This window comes from Zosterops lateralis (assembly GCF_965231275.1).
Source record: "Zosterops lateralis genome assembly, chromosome: 1".
Lineage (NCBI taxonomy): Eukaryota > Metazoa > Chordata > Aves > Passeriformes > Zosteropidae > Zosterops > Zosterops lateralis.
In genome coordinates, this window is record NC_139762.1 from 111,727,041 (window position 1) to 111,748,600 (window position 21,560).

Sequence of the window (21,560 nt, forward strand, 5' to 3'; positions counted from 1 at the left end):
ATTAGCATATGGAATACTATTGATGAAAAAAAGTAAAAAAATATCTTAGCAATTAATAATGTGTAATAGGGAAATGAGTTTTTAAATGTTTCCATTTTCTCCTCCTTCATATTTTCTTCTTTCTATGGTCTTCTTAGTAACTATCTCTTCCCTCTTCTATCATATTTTTCTCTTTCTGTTCATCAGTCCTGTTGGACTGGCACTGTGTTGCTGTGTTACTTTTATTAACCAAGTCTCACTCTCTCTTGCTCTCAAATTTTGTTCCTACTTCCATTACTTTTGGGGAAAAATGTATGCTGAAAAAGAACCCTATACCTTCCTCTAGTTCTCCACAGGATGAGGGGATGGAGTCTTTAAAATATAACCTTTCTATTCCCTGAAATAGATTTTAAAGTGAATAAAGAAATTGTGACCTGGAGTCTTTCCTCTCCCCTAGTCTCTTGCCTGAAAGACTTGGAAAGTAAAAAGGAAGAGCAAAACTCCTGCTTTGCTTCAGTGGCTGTGTCTGAAGTGGAGAAGTCCTTCGGTACTGCTTAGTGCACCAATATAGATATTAATCTACTGTACCAGTGAATTTTGGCAATATAATTGGAATTTTTGAAATTTGAGTCCCATTTGATTTCAAGACTTATGTTTAAAATCTTTCAGATAGGTTAAACATTGGAAAATACTTGGATTAAATAAGAGTATACAAATTTAAGTTATCATTGTGTATGCAGTATGTCTTAGTGTCAGTTACACATTCACAATCTAAATTTTCCACTGGTACCCACTTTTAAAAAAAATATATAACCTGTAATGAGGTATCTTCTGGTAGTCTCAGGAGCAGACACTTTAGAGCTGTCACTTGTGTTAATGTTACATTCTGCCGCTTCTTGTGAGTTTCCAAAATAGGAAATTCCTAGGTCATGTTTATCACTGTCAATGAAACTGGCTTCTGTCATTGAGGTAATTGCATAAAACAGCCTGCATCCATGGTTTTCAACTGTCTTTTCCTATGCAGTAGGGTGGCTGTGAGAAAAATGTCTATTAAAAGTCATCCTTTTACTAATTCCTGGGTCCTGTAGCCTGTTGTTTTGAAGAGCATTACTTGTCATGGACTAAATCCATGTATGAGTCTGTACTGGCAGCTTAAGAACAGAGACAATGAATTTGCTGGCACTTCTTGATTTTAGTATTCAATATAGAAACCTGGTGTAACACTACCATACCTGTGGAATTTATGTCTGATTTTGGGTGCATTTTCCTAGAATCAAGTTTTCTGTAGTGGCTACAAACCTTCACATTCACTATCTTGAAGGTTATCTTCTTCCTTATCTCTCAGTGTTCCCAAGGAAGCAAAAGCTTCCTCAATTTGATGTACCCTAACTTCTTTCTGCTGACCTACAAAGTTTTAGATTCCCTTTCTCATTCTTTTCACTTTACTCCGTAAAAAACCTTTTCATCATGACTACAGCATCTTCCAGTCTGCTTGACTGTATAGTTCACATGCTCATTATCTTTTTTCATCTACATTTAGAGGCGTGTGAAAGACAATCGTAGAAGAAATTAGTGATATGAGTCTCACCTTTATTACAATTATCGTGCATCATGAATGTGTCCAGGATTTTACAAAGAAAAATCCTTATGACTTGCAGTGTTTGCCATCTTGGCTTTCAGTGAGCTCAAGAGTGCATTAAGTAAAATCTAATCTGAACAGTAGTTTATTATATAGAAAATATGATAACCAAAATGAGTAATTCTCACAATGTGACTGGTTAAAAAGGGAGGCTACTTACAGCTATCCACCCATGTGTGCTCTGCACAGGTTTCATTGTGTGGCAGCTCAGTGTTCCTGGATAAGCACAGTTTACCACTAGCCAGAGTTCGTCTCAATCAACCTTTATTTCTAAAAATGGAGCACGCTGTTGGTGTTTTTTTCTGACTTACTGTGATAGCCTTATAGCAGGATTAACACCCTGCAGGATACGGGTGTGTGTACAGCTGGAATGACCATTTCACAATCCCATTTCAATCCACTTCCCTAAAAAAGGATGTTCAGCAAGGGTGCTTGTTTTACAGGGATATTTTCTAATTAGCTGTGAAGTATTTCTCACTGGCTACTTACCTTTTTTCTGTTTTAATTATACATTGCTTTAAGTGCTGTATTTTCCTATGTGGCATATTTTGCATATCTCAAGTTCCCTTTTTATACATTTTGACAATGTACTACTGCAGGAATAGTTTGACAGTAAATAAACTTGACTTGATATTGCAACAGCATTGCTACAAATTCCTGCTTTCTGGATTCCAGAGTAGTTAAAGACTTTTGCTGCAGTCATATAAAAACTCAAGTGGAAGATTTAATTATGTTGATTAATTTTTGACCCAAGTGTTTGTTTTCTATAAGTACCGAATTCTTCTATATAGAAGCATCTGCTCTAAAAAAAGAGGAAATGTGGTGAAGACTATGTAAACAATGATCATGTTGTTCCTGTTGGCTAGAATTTCCTAGTTCATGCATTGCATTATTCCTCTTTCCTTTGCTGGCAACTTTTCGAAATAGGCTACTGTTTGGGGGTTTTACATTTGTTTTGGGGATTTTCGTTTGTTTGTTTGCTTGGTTTTTTTACCTTTACCTGAAGAAGTGTTTTGTTACTGGTAGTGTTTATAAGTGACTTTTCAGATAAGGCAAAACTGTAGCAGCAACTGCAATAAACCTTGGTCTTTCTTTCTGTTTTAGCTATGCTGTCCCAGAGATGACAAAACAAATGCATGTTTTTTTTATTGGTGACCACTGGAATTATGTGCATGCTTGTTGTAATAGGAGTTCTCAGACAGGAATACTGATGTTGATTACAGGACCTGGTACTAGAAGCTAAGTTGCAGTTCAGACTTAATTCTAAATCCATCAAATGGTCAGTTAAACACATTGATTTAAATATTTCTATGAGTTTATTTTTTTGTTATTGACTTGATTATTTATGGGAAATCTGTAAGTTCGTATTTTATAGGAAGGAAAAAAAAAAAAAACACAGTGAAGAAAAACAGTGGCATTCAAGGGTCAATGACCTGACACAGTGAAAAACAACAACAACAGTTTGTCTAAGCAGCAGTGCAACACAGATGCCTTAGTTCACTTTAAATAGGAAATCTGTGGTCTTGCTCTTATAATATCCAGGGGTTTTTTTTGTTTGTTTGTTTTCTGGTGTTTTACCTAGCTTATTCTGATACCAGAGAGTAGTCATTTGAATTCAATATCTCTGCAAAGAGTGTTGTTTACCAAAAATAAGTACCTGATTTCTTCTGTTTTTCCAGCTTTCACTGGCTCGGTTTTCTTCTATAGGTTCTCAAACTGCCTCTCTGCCTTTGGTAGCTTAGAAACATATTCCCCAAACGTTTTTACCTCTGATACCCCAATTCTATTTCAGTAATTTCAGAAACTGACTGCATTTGCAAAACTGGTGGTGGTGGCACTTTCTAAGTAGAAAGAAAACTCTAAATAACAATAAGAAAATATGCACTGAAAGATAAATTATGAAAGATCTATTATTATGAGATAATTATGAGATAAATTATTTTAGTGGGCTGCTCTGATTTCTATTACCAGCTCAGTTGGATGGACTAATAAGGTCTAGTGCCATTACAAATGTGTTATATTCTGATACATATGTTGCTAATGTCAAACAGATTTTATTGGTTTTTTGAATATAAAATAGGAATATTCTTTTCAGTGGTAGGAATCATTTCATAAAATCTAATGATAAAACAGTGAAAATGTTTTGACCTTAGTCAACTAATTTCAATCCCATCAAAATAAGGAAATGTTATAATTAAAAATAACTTATTCGTATTGTTTTCATTGAAGTTAATGAAACTTCTGAGTTTCTCTGAGAACAGATTTTGTCATTTCTTTCAGTTATCTTTTTCATTCAAGCTCTATCAAGACGTACTGGCATTTGTGATTCAAACTGCATCAAATGAGCAGAAATGATGCTATATCTATTGGAAAATACTGGTTTGCATTTTCCCTGGTATATGGAAATATTTGAATCAATTGAAAAAATGGAAATACATGCTTTATACTCTTGTAAACTGAGCATAAAACACATTCCTATTATTTTATTTCAATAATCTGTAATAAAACAGATATCATGTCCTTTCTTCATGTAATCTGGTTTCAATTGTCATTATTCACTGCATATTACTATTTTGATTTTTCTTAAGCAGGATGTACAGATTTTTAAAATTTCACTGTGAATTATTATTTTTTATTAAGAACTGCAGTTAACTATGGACATGACACATGTTTATATAAGCATATAAACAGCCATAAATATAAATATATTCATCAGCTGTTTATAAAGGACCTAAAAATCTCAAATAAATACTTCTCAAGTATTTACGACCTTTCCTTTTTTAGGATACTGATACAATGTTTTTGGCTTGTTTCTTTTAACTTAAGTGAAATCAAAAGATGCAGTTTAATGTGGAAAGTCTCACTGAATTATTGGCACTGGGCGTAATGCTAGGATCATGAAATTTACATTTGAGTCTGAAACAATTGCCTTGCCAGAGGAGTGCCAGTATGTCTTCTATATGAAATTGTTGTGTTGAGAGATAATGGAGGGAAAATCCAGAATGCAGTGCTGAATAGTTAGAGAAGAACTTCTCTTTATCTCTGACAAAAGGCACTGTTATTTAGGCAAAACTGAGAAATTGTCTACATCACGTCACAGTTCATGCAGTCTCCAGATCAATGAAGAGTAAGGAGACATTAAGTACAAGCCTGCACTATCCTCTTTGAAATCACGTACATAATTATATTTAGACTCATCACATCTACTGAATCACCAAAGGGTAACATGGAAAAAGTAAGAAACCAGACAAAAGCTTTATTTTTTTTTCCCTAACAGCATTCCAGACTTTGACCCAGAGCCAAACTTTCATGCTCCAGTTTGCTGTAGTGTGTTTCACATAAAGACATGTAGCAACAACCCATTGCCATTTAATATCACTGTTTTCACATTACTATCCTCTAACACTGCTTTTCTTTCCAAAAGATTGTGTGTTGTGTTGTTCTGTGGTTTTTTTTTTTTTTTTTTTTTTTTTTTCCATTTGCAATAGTTTTCTTTTGCCAATCCAGAACAGACTGGGTGACTCGTTAGGTCATTTTGTGGGTTTTCATTCTGTGGGACACTAGATAATGGTTAATGCAAACAGCACTGAATAAACAAACAGAAGCCCAAGATGCATTCATTCAGTTAATACTGCCTTCTGGATCACTGACTATGGAAAAATTTTTGTTTACAGAGTGAATCATTAATTTGGCTTGTGTATTAAATTGGCTTGCCACTAAAATAATAGATTATGACTGGTGGATAAATACCATACTTGTTTAAACCAAGGTAAAATGAACAAAATGTTAAAAACCATGTTAGCTACTAATTGCCAACTTCAATTTTTTTGAAGCATGAGCTTTGCTAAGAGCTGGGCACTTTTGTTAAAAGCCTTTGTCAGGTAATTATTTTCCTCCCTGCCAAAGAACTGCACAGGTTTGCTGATTCCAAAGTTCATCTCAGTCCTTGCACTATCAGGTAGATTAATATATACAGCTTAAGGTCCTCCAGCTTCATGAGCATCCTTGTTCTTACATTAATTTATTAAAACATAATTCTGTGCAATGGATATACAGATCCCCCTTCATGTATTGAACTTGGTGAGGAAGTATGAGGAAGTGCTTGAATCTAGACACTGTTGCCAACTCACTGAGAAATTTTTCAGCAAATGAGTCCAATATGTAAATTACTAAAAATCATTATGTTAACTGAACATAAGTAACTCAGTGGTCAAACAAAATATAATTCAAGTGTGCTGGAAGGCAATAACTGAATGAAGGTTTATTAATCTGCAGTTATTCAACTCCTTTGATTTGCTGTGGTGTCTGCAAGCCTCTGACCACTCTTCCCTTACCAAACACCTTGTGGCAAGCTGGGTGGAATGAAATGAATGTTCATGGAATTTGGATTTGAAGTAATGTTTCTCTTTTTCCAGAAATATTTTTATTTCCTGTAAAGCACAAGGGACTAGCTGTACTATATGTAATGATAATTTCTATATCTACTTTGTCTGTTTAGAATAGAGAAGGTTTGGGGTTTAGTTTTAACTACTGCTAGAAAAAGAAGGTCTTGCAGAGTCACAAATATCGATATGTTTAATTTCTTAAGATACACGAAAACAACAGATATGATTTTCTTCAAGCATTTTTACAATTCTCGCCCAAAATATTTTAGCGAGAATGGAGGCAGAAGGACTTCAAAAGGCAAACATTAGTGGTAAACTATTATTGTAAGTAGTTGCTGATCTGTGATTTATGCCTTTGAAATAGGGTTTTAGTCTCTTTCCCCATTAGCAGTTCAGACATTTCTCAGGCAATAAGAATTTCTTGGTTTTTCTCTCCATCGAGTAGAATATGTACAAGTGATATGCAGTGATATCATATGCTAAATGAAACTGCATTTGATAATGCATAATTTCTCCATACACTTATTATTTGTGCATACAGTGTTATATTCTTGCTTTGCACCAGTAACCTTGAGAATGAAGTGTTTCCCACCATCAGTAGTATTTCATTTGGCCTGTGGTACTTCCTACACTTCACAGAGTGTCTCTTGATGCTGTGCGCACAAGAAATTTTCTTTTTGTTTGCTATCTCATTTCATTATTGTATACTGGAGTATTCAGTCATGGAAGTACTTTGTTAAATTACATCTATTATACCACTGGAATATGACCTGATTTATTATAAGAAGATCAGAGCATAGCTCAAGTGCTCAGTGCATTATCCTAAATGAAGCTTTGTCTCTGAGGGCTGCCATAGCCTTCATCTTTGCCGGTATATTTTAGCAATTGATTTCCCTTTAGAACGCAAATGCCATAAAAATACTTCTTGGTAAATGTTTCTTCAGTGTTGAATAACTGCTTTTTCTGCCAAGAGAGTGTCAATGTCTCTTCCCAACCTGTCTGTCACACACTGTTCCTTTTACATGCACCAGCAGAGGTGAGCTAAATAGGTCTGATAGCTCAGTTTTGGAGGAAATGCAGATTGCAAGTCAAGTTGAAAGGACGACAAGTAACTTTTCAAAGCTTGCTTGTTTATGTATCTTTGATTCCAGTGCTTCCCAGCCCCTTTAGAGGAAGGCACACTGCTTTTGGAGCCTTCATGTCTCTTTGAGTGATACATGCTGTTAATGCCTCCCTCTGTGCCTGCAAACCAGGTTTCTGTCCCGGAGTTGTTTCTTCTGTACCTCCTCAATTCAAAGCCACAGGCAGCTCCTTTCTCACATTCTGAAGCACAGTTTGTCCTAGAGCAACCTAATGGTGGGGAGGGGCAAAAAAAGAAAAAAAAAAAAAAAAAAGAAAAGAAAAATAAAAAGAGTTCAGGCTGAAGGAAGCTCCTATGAGAGCTGGAAAGTTGCTCAGGTGAAAGCGGCTGTGGTTTGGAGATGGGGTTTCAGAGATTAGCCAGAAGCTTATCTCGGATATCTGTAAGCACTGGGTTTCACAGTTTAGCATTTTACAAATGTTTTATTTTTGTGATTACTTAGGTTTACATTTTCTGCCTTTTTTCATGTATTACAGGTGGAGACAATTAGCAATCATTGGGGCTTTTACCACCATAAGATATTACATTTCTGCATGACGCATGATATGTATTCCTGTAATTTAATTATCTAGAGTGTTTGTTTGGGGTATAAATGCTGGAAACAATGACATTTCTGAGATGATTTATGAGGTACCGCACTTTGTAATCAAACCTTCTGTGTGCTGTTTATAAAATATCAAGTGTTATAAAATTGCTGATAGTCGGAAAAAGAACATTGATAATGGACTTACTTTCTCTGTGCAACTGCAGATGAGAATCAGTAGGAAATAGAGGGGAGCAGAAGCAGTGGCAGCTGTATTGCAAAGATTAGTAACTGAGATGTTGCCTGCCTGAGAAACACAAACTCTCTGCAAGGAATTTTATTTTGTGTTGAGAATTATGTAGCTCTAGCTTTACATTTTTGGACAATATTTTATTAGTAACAATTATTTTTTTTCTCTGTGATAATATAAATATTTATGAAACAAGTAAATAAATGCATTATATACCTAAAAACTAAGAATAAAAACTCATACTGAGTTATGAAAATGAACAGGGTTAGATAAGGTTTAGATCGAAGGGTAGAATAAAAGTGGAATTGAGAGAATGAAAAGAAGAGAAGGAAAGTGGAATTGTTGTTGACTCTGGAACCAAAGTCGCCCAAACCCAAACTTTGCAGTACTTTTATTAATAAGGCAGAACGTAACACAAAAGATTAAACTTTTGACTGCAGTAGGAATTAGTGATCTGCCATAACCAGGGTCCAAGAAGGGAGAGCACTGTGCATTACTTCAGTTTATCTTTCAAAGATGCATGCTCTTATAGTTCCAGAAGGCTGAGAAGTCCTTAGAATATTTGGCTAAGGTGAGTAAAGTCTTTTTTGACTTCAGTTTACTCAGCTGAAAAACGGTTCATAAAGATCACAAGGAACCATTCTTTGTAACACAATGACTGACCCACCAGAGAGAAAAATCTTGGAACCGTAAGAGTGACCTTGATTTTATGAGCATCTTTGATAGCAGAATTACATATACAGTTCATTATTGGATCTTGGTGCTTGTACAAAGCTGATAACGAAGAAATGATGATGGGTCCTTTTTAAATTTCTGAATTGTCACCTAGCTAACCTAGGCTATCTCTGCTGGAAATTAGTCTAGAGCGCAGGCTGTGAACCAAGCAGAGCTCAATAAATAGAGAACATTAACCTCATATGTGTGCTGTTCAACAAAACTGCCTTCAGGGCAGCAAAATAAATCAAGAGACTTAATGAAAAGATTTTATTATTATTAAGAAGTTTAATTGTAAATATTAGGGCTTAAATTTTTGTACTATGTGAGGAATTTTAATTTTTTTTTTAAATGTAGGCTAATGGTGCAAATTTTATGTTGGAACTTTGAGTACTATGCCCATACAAATAATGGCGGCACATAATTAATACAAAATAATAATAAAATACTTGATGGAGAGAATTTTGTTACAAGGTTGTTTCCAGCCATTGAATGAAGCCACTGTTTTGCCCAGGACTGTTTTGTATTTCCTAAAATATTACTGACTGATGCTTGAGTGTTTCTATTGCAGACCCAGCAGCAGGACACTGTTAGTAGCCTCTGCTAACATCCTGTTCCAGTGGCTTTATCACATAAATAAATGAATACATAAGTGTGCATGGTGATGAATACACTTTAAGTAAAGGCCAGGCAAAGTAATAATCACAGGATTTGGTGTGACATTTTGCCAGCACTCACACGTATTTCTGACTTTTCTAACATTTGTTTTTCAACTCATAAATATTTCTGCAAAGTAAGCACACTGTTAAATGACAGTGGCTTCTGTGGAGAGATTAGGTACATTAATAAAATGTGAGACAAAAGGTACTGGTGAATGATGGTTTTTAATTAGGGGAGAAAAAAAAATTTAAAAGATAGGACATGTTCTGAAGAGCAACATTTAATTGTCTCTTTTTTGTTACTTTTGAGTATGCTCTTATGAAACAAAAATTGGAAAACACAAAAAGAAAGAAATTTACATTTGCAGTAAGAAAAGTATGTTTGAATATCCTGTGAAAAGGAGGAGGTGGTGGGAACACAAGCATTCCTTTGATTATATTCAATGAAACCAGGTTGTATACTTTATAAGAACAGGAACAACTTCTAACATCTTCCTAATCCTCTTGCAACTTTGATCATTTCTCCTTTTAAGCAATGGCTATAACTGGACCTAGCAAAGAGAAGTGCAATTGCTCATCTCAGACAGATAACTTTTATGTTTTGCTATATCTTTTTCATTCTAATGAAATCTTTCTCTCCATTTTAGACAATATCACTTGCTGTGTCATAGCACATGGATTTCAGGACCACCTGTGAAGAGGTAGGATCAGAATTTTTTTTTCAAATAATAGCAGAATGAAAATCAATGAAATTTTAATCCGTTTTATATTCTTTTTTTTTTAGATATACTTCTAGATACTTTTTTCCCCCTTTTTTATTTCTTCCCCTGAAGTTTGAGGAATTATGTAGTCAAATATAAGTTTTTCAGCTGATCAGTTCATGGTGGCGGATGGGCTTTGTAGTAGAAGATGAAAGAATTTGCGCAAGTGAATTCATCACTAGACCTCACCTCTATTTCCATTTACCTCTTTAGGCACAATGTAGGTGCAGACAGCTACATTTTGTGTGTGCTTTGCTCTCCTTGAATTGTTTATGTCTGAAAGCCTGTACATGAAGAAAAATATCAATGGAGTCAGGAATCTGCCCGATGCTGTTGAGCAGAATCAAGAGGGAAATGTAGAAGTATGGGAGAAAGGTGGGTGGGGAGAAGGGAAGTTGTGAACATGACCAAAATGAAAAACAATTCCATTCAGTTTTAGTGAGGTAAGAGAGTAATTTTTGCCTAGAATTAGTTTCATAATGTCAATGGAAAGTACTTCAGTCTCCCTCCACTAGAGATGAGGGAAGTGCTTTCTGTGTTTATACTAATTTGCCTTAAAGAAAGCAAATAAAACATATTTGTAGACATTAGCAAGGGCTTTTTATTTACTCAGTGATTGTCTATGAACAATCATTTTAATGTGATTTTAACAGCTTCATCAATTGAGACACAGTGAAAACGATTTACAGCAAATTATGTAATTATTTTAGTGCATTATTATAATTAAAAAATCATGACAATTACCTGTACACTGAAAACCACAAACAGCATTGAGGAAGGTAGAACTGGAAACAAGAAAACTGGCTAGAACTTCAAGTGTGACCGTGATTCTATGAAAAAACAGAAGTGAAAGGATTGGAACAGCACTAAAATCAAGAACTAACTGCAGCTAAAACCAATTGTGACTTGAGAATCAGTTGTAATAAATTAGGGGAGAAGAGAAAATAAGCAGACTAGAGAACAATAAACCATGACAACATTCTGAAAGGAGTAGTAGGGTCAAAAAGTACTATTAAAATGAACCTTGCCTTTGGGAAAGAATACTGAGATGTTTTTCCAGGATAGAAACATTCCATTCAGGCTTTAATAGCTCAGAAAATGCATGCACGGTGTAAATTCTATAGCACTATATCCCAGATTATTTGTATGGAAGAAAGCATTCTTATTAATCTTGAGGTTTGGCTTTTCAAATAGAATATTTTCAGTTGGAAGGAGCCTGCAATGGTCGTGTAGTCCCACTTCCTGACTGCTTCATGGCTGAATAAGAGTTAAAGCATGGTTTTGATTTTATTATTATGATTTCTTTTTGAATGCCCTTATTCAGGTAAAGAGGAAGATAAGTATTATTTTTATAGTTTTTTTAATGTTGTTATTCTTTAAACTCTATAGGCTACTTAGTTAACTTCACTCTGTGTCCAGCAGACGTAATGACAAGAGCAGCCACAGAAATATGACTTGGCCTATGAGTCCTATCTTAGCCTTTACAGTGAAGGTACACTGACAGATCTGTTTCATTCTGTACCTAGTTTCTAATGGGGCATTGATTTCAAATTTAGCTTTTAAAAAATCAGCTGATTTTCAGAACTTCCATGGTAGACAGGGGAAAGAAGGGATGATTCCACCCATCCTAAAAAAACTCCATAATCTGGAGACTGCAAAAGATCTTTTAACTAGCATTTAAATAAAATTAAATGAGGTGGGTTCAAACCCAGTTTATATGTTTTGTGTAAAGTGGGGTTTGTGCCACAGAATCAGTGGTGTCACTTCCGAGACTATGGTCTATCTCTTTCTTCCCAAAAAAAAGGTAATAAAATACAGACTTTCAACCTACTTTCATTGAATGCCTGTGTCTTAATAGATAATCAGCAGCATTATACTTGCACATAGTGTAATTTTTAACTAAAACCTTAGCACTATCATTGTAATGCATCATCTGCTTTGATTTTTGTTTGAGGGAAAATAGAGTGAACTAGATCTAAAAGCCCAGGAGAGGGGAGGCTGCTGCAGCACTATTTTCCCGGGTCCAGAAGAGTCATGAGGGTGAAGATGTATATCCCTAGGAGGCATATAGAGGCAGAGCACACGTATACACTACATGTATCCATATATTTTTTTACAGGCCTTGTGCAATCCAAAACTGCATTTCATTGTGTGTCCCATGCTCCCAGGCACTGACCTCTGCTCACTCCAAGAGGTGCTATGGCATTTTCTTAGTGTTATGGGTTTCACACTCACACACTGGAGCTGAAGCTGTTCTAGGACAGCCGTGGCAGGGGACCCAGACTGGGTGTCCCTTTCTGAGTCCCTAATTTGGATTCCCACCTGCTGTCATGGTTCTGTGGTCCTTTGAGCTTGTGGTAATGGACTTTAAATAGGCTGATGGAACTGGACAGGGTGTTATTGGGACTTTAAATCTCTTCCATCCAAGTATTAATTAATTACTCAATGAAATGTTTCATTTGAGGTCATTATAAGGTGTAGTCATCCATTCTGTTAGGTATTTCAAGCCACAATATATATCTTTTTAGTAAAATTTTCTTCATACCTTAGAATTTGCCAGATTTGTAACCAGAACTTTATCTGGCACTTGAGCTTCTTATGAAAGTGATGGTAGCAGCTGAGGAAAAGACCATTGAGGCACTATAACCTTAATTATTTTGTGGTTCTGTTCCATCTTGGCACATCTTTGGCACTAGTTTAGTCACTTCAAGCCACAAACATTTTGCTGATATTTTATTTATTTCAATTATTGATATGAAAGATAAAGTAGCTGTAGTCTTTGCTCCAGCTATTTTTGTTTAATTGGTTCTCTAATCAATGCATTTAAAACTTTCAGGCTTCTATCCCCTCCATCCCCTATTGTATAAAATTCTCAATCATACAACATATGTGCGAAAAATGTCTGTAGTCTTCTATGCCAGAATAGTTACTAAGAAATTTTTGATAACAGCAATAAAAGCTGTTGTGAAGCATCTTGACTATTTAATCTTCCTCTTCCCCTTTTTGTTTCCTTTCATCTGCATATCCTGGTGCTGTAGCCACTGCACTGCAGAAGAACTGAGATCACTCTCCCAAACTGGTGAATGCAGCTCAGATTCTTGTTGGCACTTCCATCCTTAGTAATGGCAGTAAATGGTTTGAGCTGAATTTCAATTAGTACAAAACCAAAAATTTCCACATAGATGCACTGCAGCTACAGCATGTTTTTCATTGTGTCCATGACATACTCAATTTTTTTTCCTTAAACCACTTTCCATTCTAATTAACTGCTGCTCTAGTGCACTGGAGGTCTCTGAGGGAACTTTAGTTCTTTCATAGTAGTGATGCTTTCATGCATCCCTAATTTCTTCTAGTGTCTACTAGTGAGATTTGGTTTGAGATTTGGTCTTGTCTCCTTACAGGTACCTGCATGTGCACTAAGCTCCTATGGCAGATCTGATTGGAGCAGTCAGGTTTATTATGAGAGATTAAGCACAGATATGTAGACAGGTAGAGTTTGTTTTCAATCTCAAAGTGATTTCTAGGATCCTAATGATTATTTTCTCTCCCAAGCATCTTGTCATCAAGTTGTGCTGACTTTCAAGGCATCATGAAGTAGTTTCATTCTACAAGAAAATAACTTCCATGCTAGACAGTTCAAATGGTACTACAAAAAGGGGAGATCTTACACACTTATACACATTTTTAAGGGAACCTGGTATCTGAAGAGGTGATATTTAAAAAAAGAAAATTGTGTGTGGCTTCTCTGCTTGCTGCTTGTGGGAATTTTCTCACTGTTTCATATTTCATTATTCAGTATTCCATGCTCTTTTCCCTCACTGATCAGCAAATATATCCATTTTGTTGGCTCTTCTATTTAACAATTTCTAAACCATAAGACAACCCAGCTCCTCTTTTACCCTTTATCCTGAGCTTTTTGAACTTTACAAGAGCATAAATCACAGAGTCACTGGGTTCTTAAAACGCTCTCCTGTACTCACTTGACCTTATTCTATATTCTGAAAACTATCTCTTGGAAGATAACCTCAGTCTCTGACATAATACTGTCCTCTGCAGTGAAAGTATCCTTCTGTTGAAATTGAAGACTTGGGATGATTAATGCATTAGAACATTTTCTCCTGTAATTTTTTTAAAGTTCATATTTTCCATGTACTTTATGAACAAGCTGCATTAGCAACTTTCTAACTTTTTGAAATCTCATTCTTCTAATAGCTTGGCTTCCCCCCCCACTCCACCCAATATAACATCAAATGTATTTAAGTTAATAAATACCTCACTCATTTTCCTGCTTACACTCTATTCATTTGTTTTCACCGTAGTGTCTATTGTTTCTTTGAAGGATTAATTTGAATTGATGAACTGTTTGCTTTATGAATTCTATAAATATTCTTCTAGACTTTGCAAGCTTTATAATTTGATATGTTCTGTTATTCAAAGGTGTAGTGACCTCTATTTCAACATCCATCTAGTTGAGGGGGCTTTCCTGCAACAAAACGTGTTTTAAATTTTAAACCATATTGAACTTTCACCTGAATTTCTTCCCTAAATATTGCTATATAATTTTATGGTCTGTTTCTTTATGCCATTTTCTGATTTACACATTTCAGACTGAGCTGCTGTTTTCCTTTGTTTATAAATCCTGTTAAACAGCAATACTGGGATTTCTAATACTGTTGTGGGTTTCTGGGATTTTTCTTAAATGAAGCTTCAACTCATGATTTAATCTAAAAATTACATGATGCAAAATGACTGGTAATTTACAATATCTGATAGAATTTCATGTAATAGGTGAAGTAAATTTGAAGAAACATACATGTTCTCATAATAGCCTTCAATTTTATATTACCTTACCCCTTGGGTTCAACTCCATAGTCGCAATAAGCTACTGGCAATTCAGACATCAAAGTGGCATCTTTACAGTGTCAGAAAAAGAAAATTTGTGCTCTGAAAAACTTAACTTAGTAAGAAGCTCATATATATACATATTTATGTAAATATGTAACTTTTTTCCAAATGTAAGTTAGACATGTATTGCAGACTGTATGAAACAAGGACTTTCTCTATGAGAATGCCTTCTTTCAATAAAATCACTTAGAAAGAATACCACAACAAATACTTACCTGGCAAATAATCTGACAAATCAAATTAAAATAAATTTAAGTCCAAATTTGGATTTTTTCTGCAGTTCTTTCAGACTGGAGTGTACAATTCATATGCAGGAATGGACTTGCTGTCCCTTGGATTGGAAAATGTTGGTATCTGATTGAAGAGGCTCTGAATGACAAGCTGAACACATCCCTGTGTGTCTGGGCTGCATTCCAATTTTTGACAATATAAGTGCTTTTCACTTAAGATAGCAATACCTCCACAGAATGTGTATCTGGACTGTTTAAAAAACATCCCATATATGGTTCTGACACATATTCCTGCCTCTTGAATCCTTTGCTATTACCTCCTTAAATCCAATGCCATCACCTCCTTAAACCTCTGATTCAATTTCCTTTTTTATTATTATACTTACGATTATGAAGCAGTGACAGGCATATCTCCAAATACCCCGAGGTCAGCCTCAGTTCAAATAAGCATCCAAAAGGGTGGATATTAATCTCAAGGAGCTAGGTACACATTTAAGGCAGTTTTGTAACCCATTCCTTACTGCTATCATGTTCCTGATAGTAGAAATAAATTTCAAGGCTTAAACCAAATTGTAGAGGCTTACTTTATTTTAGGACATAACAGTCAGAGTAGAAACTAAAAATCCAGGTCACCTTGCATAGGAAATGTGCTGAGATTTTTTTTTTTTTCTTTTTTTCTTTCTTTCTTTCTTCCACTTGCTTGTGGACTAAACTATTGTGGAATATTTGTTGAATTCTTCCTGCTGACATGAAATTATGAGAAGCAAAGCTAAATAAATTGTTTTATTACTGTAGGGCCAAAGACATAGATAAAGTACCATAGAGGAGAAGATGTAGCTGTGTCCTGAAAACTAGTTATGAGTATTTAAAACTGGCTGAAAGACTGAGAAACTCTGTTGGAGAACAAAACATAGGAAATCTTTTAGATTTTTTTTTTCCTTGTCATAAATGACAAGGAGAAAACCCAAAGATATAAAATGAAAAAATAAAAAAATCAACAGAAAATCTGCAAGCAGACTTGTATAGGCCAGATAAATTTTAAAAAAATATTTATTTTGGAAATTCTGCAGGAAATTGACTGCTAAATTTACAGGTAACTTTAATGATGTTTCTCCTGCAGTATTTTTTTTTTTTGTATGTGTTTTCTAGGTACTCTGCTGCTAGTGTAAATGTAGAAACTGTGGTTTTCATGTGTATTTTCTCTGAAATCAATTTTTAAATATTTATGAAAGCCATTTAACAGATGTAGAATGTTTGTTTTGATATGTAAGAATTTCTAATTTCTTTTAGGAAAAGAATCTTCACACCTTTTACACAGTCCTTATGGACAATGTGCTGTAAGTCAGGGTATAATTTTTAAGTGGCCTTTTTTCATCGCCTTGTTGGTAATAATGATCAAAGTGTGATCATATTCTCTGGAAAAAAAGTCATCCTTAAAGGCTCTGCCCACCTATACTGTTCTCTGATGGTGACCTGAAGCACAAAGTTCACCACAGACTGGTGTGACAAAGCAAAGGGAGATCAGTTTTCAGCCCCTCTTGTAATTATATTAGTTCAGGAACTGTAAGCAGTTCCCAGGACATCAGCTCTTGCCACATCAGTGTTCTTACCTAACTCGGCTTAAAACTGTGTCAAATGAAATGACAGAGGCAGCCTTGTGTGGGTGCAACATTCGCTGCATCTGTTACTTAGGTACCACCACCTTCCTTCATCACTGTCTTTGCTAGAAGCCACAGGCTCTTCCCTCATATGGAAACTTTTTCTTTTTCACCTCTTTACAATGCTTTCATATGCATTCCTTAACACACCTCCTCCGCTTCATAAAAATGTGCAACACTCAGTTTTCTTCCCATCTTTGCAGCACAGGAGCCCAACTCTATAAATAAGGTGATGTTCTTGGTGATTTGGGCTCAGTCAAGGCTTTGTTTATTGGCTTAACAAAATGTTATCATCTGACCTCTGCTTCTCTCTGCATGTTTGCTGCAAGGTGATGTGGTGTGTCACACGTTTGAGCACAAGGGGATGCCTTGCATAGCCCAGCAGCTCAGCCGATGTGTTGTTTGTGTCTTATTGCTGTAACACAGGAGTAGAGCTCAGCCCTCTGCCAGTGACATGGAGAAGGCTTGAAGGGAAAAGTTTTAGCACAGCTTCTCATGGATTCTCTTAGAAATTGGTATTGGGAGCAAAAGCCAATATCAGCCATGGCTCTGCACTCCCACACTTCACACACACTTGTACACACACACTTGCACACCATCTAAACTCTTCAAATATAAGAGAGGGCAGGGCTATAGGCTGGACAGCTGATCAGAATAATTTTGCTGGGGCCACATGAATAAAAACCTTGACACCTGCAGCAGTTTACATTAAGGTATATATACAGGTTGTCTTCCCTAATTTCCAGCTCTGGAACAAGAACTATTATCTTTAGTTTACTCAGTTTGTGGAATACTTTGAAGGGTGTGGGTGAAAGCAGCAAGAAAGAGGTTTCAACAAACAAAAATGAAACAAGTAAATTCCAGTCTTTGCTGTCAAAGTCTTCTTTTGAAGTTACCTAATGAAACTCAACTACATTCTTCTTCTTAACGTGGTGGTTAATGCAGCTGTCAGGTAGCAGAGGGAAGGAGGTAGTATAATTGAAGATTTAATTTTGAACTGTATTGTAAACTAGCTTTCATAAAACCCAACAACAGTAAAGTGGTTCATTACGTTTTAGAATGTCTGATGTAAATAAGGTCCTTGAGTGTGTGTGATCAATCTTTCCAAGGGCCAAAATATTTTGCTGTTCCCAAGCTTGATTTGCTTGTTCAGGCTGAATAAGCTCAACTCATACACATTTAGAAACTGACTTGAATTTTAATTTTATTCTAATGTCTAATTGTGCCTGCTGTAGTTGCCTCTAATTCCTACAAAGTAGTCTGTCAGAAAGCCTTTTTTTTTTTTTTGCAGAAAGGCTCTAGAGATTTTATGAAGTTATTGACCAAATCAGAAATGTGCAAACAAGTAAGGCAGAGTTGCTATATGCAGTGTATGAGAGGCAGAATTTATTCTATTGCCAGTTACCTAGGGAGGAGGTATGTTTGCATTTTGCAAACTTTGCTGCAGAAGAAAGGCATATTGTAAGTGTTAGCCCCTTTGTTTGACCATAATTTACAATCCACATTGTTCAACTTCCATTGTCACTGCTTCCTTCACTACTCCAAGGAGAGAGGAGGCATCTTAGTGTGTAAAGAAGTTGCAAGGACATAACCACTCTTTATTTTAATATTGTAAAATTTTATGTATGATATGAGAGAGTTTTTCAGTGGTACTGAAAACCTAGTTCCTTCTGCGATCCATTTATTTCGTCTGTGCATGTTTATCAGTTTCTCTCTTATGTTGTTCACAAAAAAAGCCCCCAAAAAAGACACCTTAATATTAGAAAAATGATGTAGGATAACTGTTGACCAGAGGTTTGACTGACCTCAGTGTGAGTTCAATGCATGGAGCTCCTAATTTTTTTCTTCTTCCTACTTAGATTAAAAAGAATAAAGCAATCTCAGAGTGACTTTCAGAGTCATGGCTGAGTTATACGCATTTGCTCCTGACATCCAAGAAAAAACAATTTCCAAAGTTTGAGTGTTGAGTATGGAACAGAAGTGACAGAACAGTTTGTCAGTGGAGAACATTATATAGAGCTATTTAAAGATTGTCCTCGACCTTTCCACCTCTTTTAAAGCCTTGTGAGAGAGATTTAAACTTCTCTTTTGCCAGTGGCCTACTGTCAGTTCCATATTTGTGTTTGTTCTCTCCATGCTATGGATGTAAGAGGACATTATGGGGAGATCTTCCAAATCCTCTTTTAAACTCTTGTCTGAGAAAGAGCCCTCAGATTCAGCCAGGTCAGCCTTGGCACTTAAAGTTCAGAGAAATACTTTTCTTTCCTTGATCTCCTCTTAAGTCAACTTTTTACAGTGGGTGAATTGATATCTGACCTCTGTGAAGATAGTGAAGGTTTTATTATTGGCACTGATCAGTCAAAGGTTTTCAGTACTTTTTATATGTAAATTTTCTTCTAAGATACATATGTGAATATATCTATATATCTATATCTATCTATCTATGCAAATACTCATACTGGTAAATTACTTGTAATGCTGAGTTTCTAGATTGTTTGTAAGCAGATTTCTCATATTAAGAAAATGCTCTACCAGTAGGAATTTTGTCCATTGATGAAGTGTTACAAAGAGTGCTATTTTCAACATAATCTTCAGGGAAAATTAAATACAGATGGTAATTTCATGTGCCAACTTTTTCAGTGCTCACCCTCTCATGTATAATGCTCCAAAAGATAGTTGAAGTAGATACTACTGCAAAGGCACTGTTAATTGCTGAAATATCATTTATTATATATGGAAGAATCCTACAGTATTCCTGATCTTTAGCCATAAATGTAAAATACAGAAATGGAGCAAGAGCTAAGTTACTACAGGGAGTTTTAGTCTTTGATTTATTTTCTCTTATTCTTGGCTCAGCATCCTCATTTGAATAGGAACATAAAAAAGTTAAATCAATGTTGTATTAACAGACAAGGAATAAATAGGCCACAACTGGGTTCATGTAGCTGTTGGTACTTACGTCTGGCTAGTTTGGAGGTGTCATTGTATGTGTTTCTATGTCAAAAATGTTGTGGAGGATCAGCTTTCATTTCCTGTCCAAGTAGGGTGTCATCATTTAATGAAAAGACAGAAAATAACACAGCTGATTTGAAGCAATTTGGAAGGAGTTTTACAAAATCATCATGTGTGAAATAGCACCTTATTATTGCAAAGTCTGCCTTTACTATTTACTATTGTAACATTGGTTCTCTTGTAGTTCAAACACAGTAAATACAGTGATCATTGAAAATAGTTTTGGGTATTTGTTGACATATTTATGGTGACTATACCTATCTATCAAGTGCTCTAATTCAAAATACCACTTCTAACAATTCCAAGTGCTAACTGAAAATAACTTTTTTCTCTTTATTTCCTTCTTTGAAGACAAAGACAGGGGTTTGTTTGCTGCAGGATGGTAACCAGGAGCCTTTCAAAGTGCGACTGCACTTAGCCAAAGATATTTTGATGATCCAGGAGCAGGATGTGATCTGTGTGTCTGGTGAGCCTTTCTATTCTGGTGTAAGTAGTTTTTATTTCTTCTTTAAGATGTTCTTTACCAAGAAAAAGTACTGTGTGTGTGTGTGCATACCCACATCTGTATGCATTTGCTCCAATGGATTGGTATTTCATTTTATACTGTTAACACCAAGTGTATTTTAATGTTTCTTTTTGTGAGCAAATATTAGCAATACTCATCTAAGAAGCAGCAATAAGTTCTATGCATGATTGCAGTACTGTTTCTCTTCACTCACCCTTGGGTGTTGGAGCCATTGAATGTGGGAGGAATGCCACAAGCAGTGTTTTTGGCAGAAAGTACAGATACCTCAATGTACTTATGTGTCTGAGTATTGTCTGTGGAGTGGATAACATACTTATGGCAGGGCTTTGCTGATTACCTTTTATCCTCTGTTGCTGGGGATCCTTCCTGTGGCAGCCCAGCACTAGAGTTCAGGGATGCTGGGGGGTCACTAGCTTTCACAGCATATCACGTTAACAGAGATGGAACAGTGGGATAATGGGGTTTATGTATTACTGTTTCTACACGATGTGTCAGATTCCTTATTTAAGCATCATCTTGAATTTTGCATGTGAGAAACTAAAGTTATTTGGAAGATGTGTAAAATTTTATATAGAATAATATTGTAGGGTTTCGAGCTATTGTAGTGCAAAATTTTTATTCAATACTAGAGAGATAGGTACAAAAATAATTGAAAGCATTTAGTATTCATTTCTATAGACATTTTTGTAGATACTGTAATTATACTTTGTAGAGATATTGTCAAGACTTATGTGAAACTGTCAAAAACATTCTGGTCTCCCTTTGAGCTAAATAGAATAACCGTAGAATTTTGTGTTAAATCTTATGAGGCATAGTAGCGTGATATCTGTTTGTATAAATGTTTTGTTAATGCTATTATGTCTGTTTTATTATTTAATTGCTGCTGTTGCCACACACTTGCATTTCTAAATACAAGTACAATAAAAAGATACAAAACACAAATGAAAAATAAATTGGTAGAATGTTAGCAGTGTGTGAAAAGATTAATGAAAAAATGTATCAAATTATCATTCTCATGATTATGAGTATCTCAAGGTGAATTCTTTGTAGCTTTTCTCTGAAACAAGAGGAACAGATTGCCTACAGTCTCTGTAGAGGCTGGGTTTATTTGCATGGCAAATCTGACATTAGCTTCTGTTTCACGCTGAACAAATGCACTTTGCTAATACAGGTCTGTA

General features: G+C 35.5%; 1 protein-coding gene across 2 annotated transcripts in view; it reads left to right on the forward strand.

Annotated features, from left to right (window-relative positions):
• The window catches only part of SNTG1 (syntrophin gamma 1), a 307,633-nt gene that overhangs the window by 149,134 nt on the left and 136,939 nt on the right, over nucleotides 1–21,560 (forward strand). For both annotated transcript variants that reach the window (XM_083877299.1, XM_083877300.1), the window contains exons 2-3: nucleotides 9,938–9,991; nucleotides 20,208–20,342. In XM_083877299.1, the coding sequence (XP_083733425.1) occupies nucleotides 9,965–9,991; nucleotides 20,208–20,342 (162 nt within the window). In that variant the 5' untranslated portion in view covers nucleotides 9,938–9,964. The remainder of the gene's footprint in view (nucleotides 1–9,937; nucleotides 9,992–20,207; nucleotides 20,343–21,560) is intronic.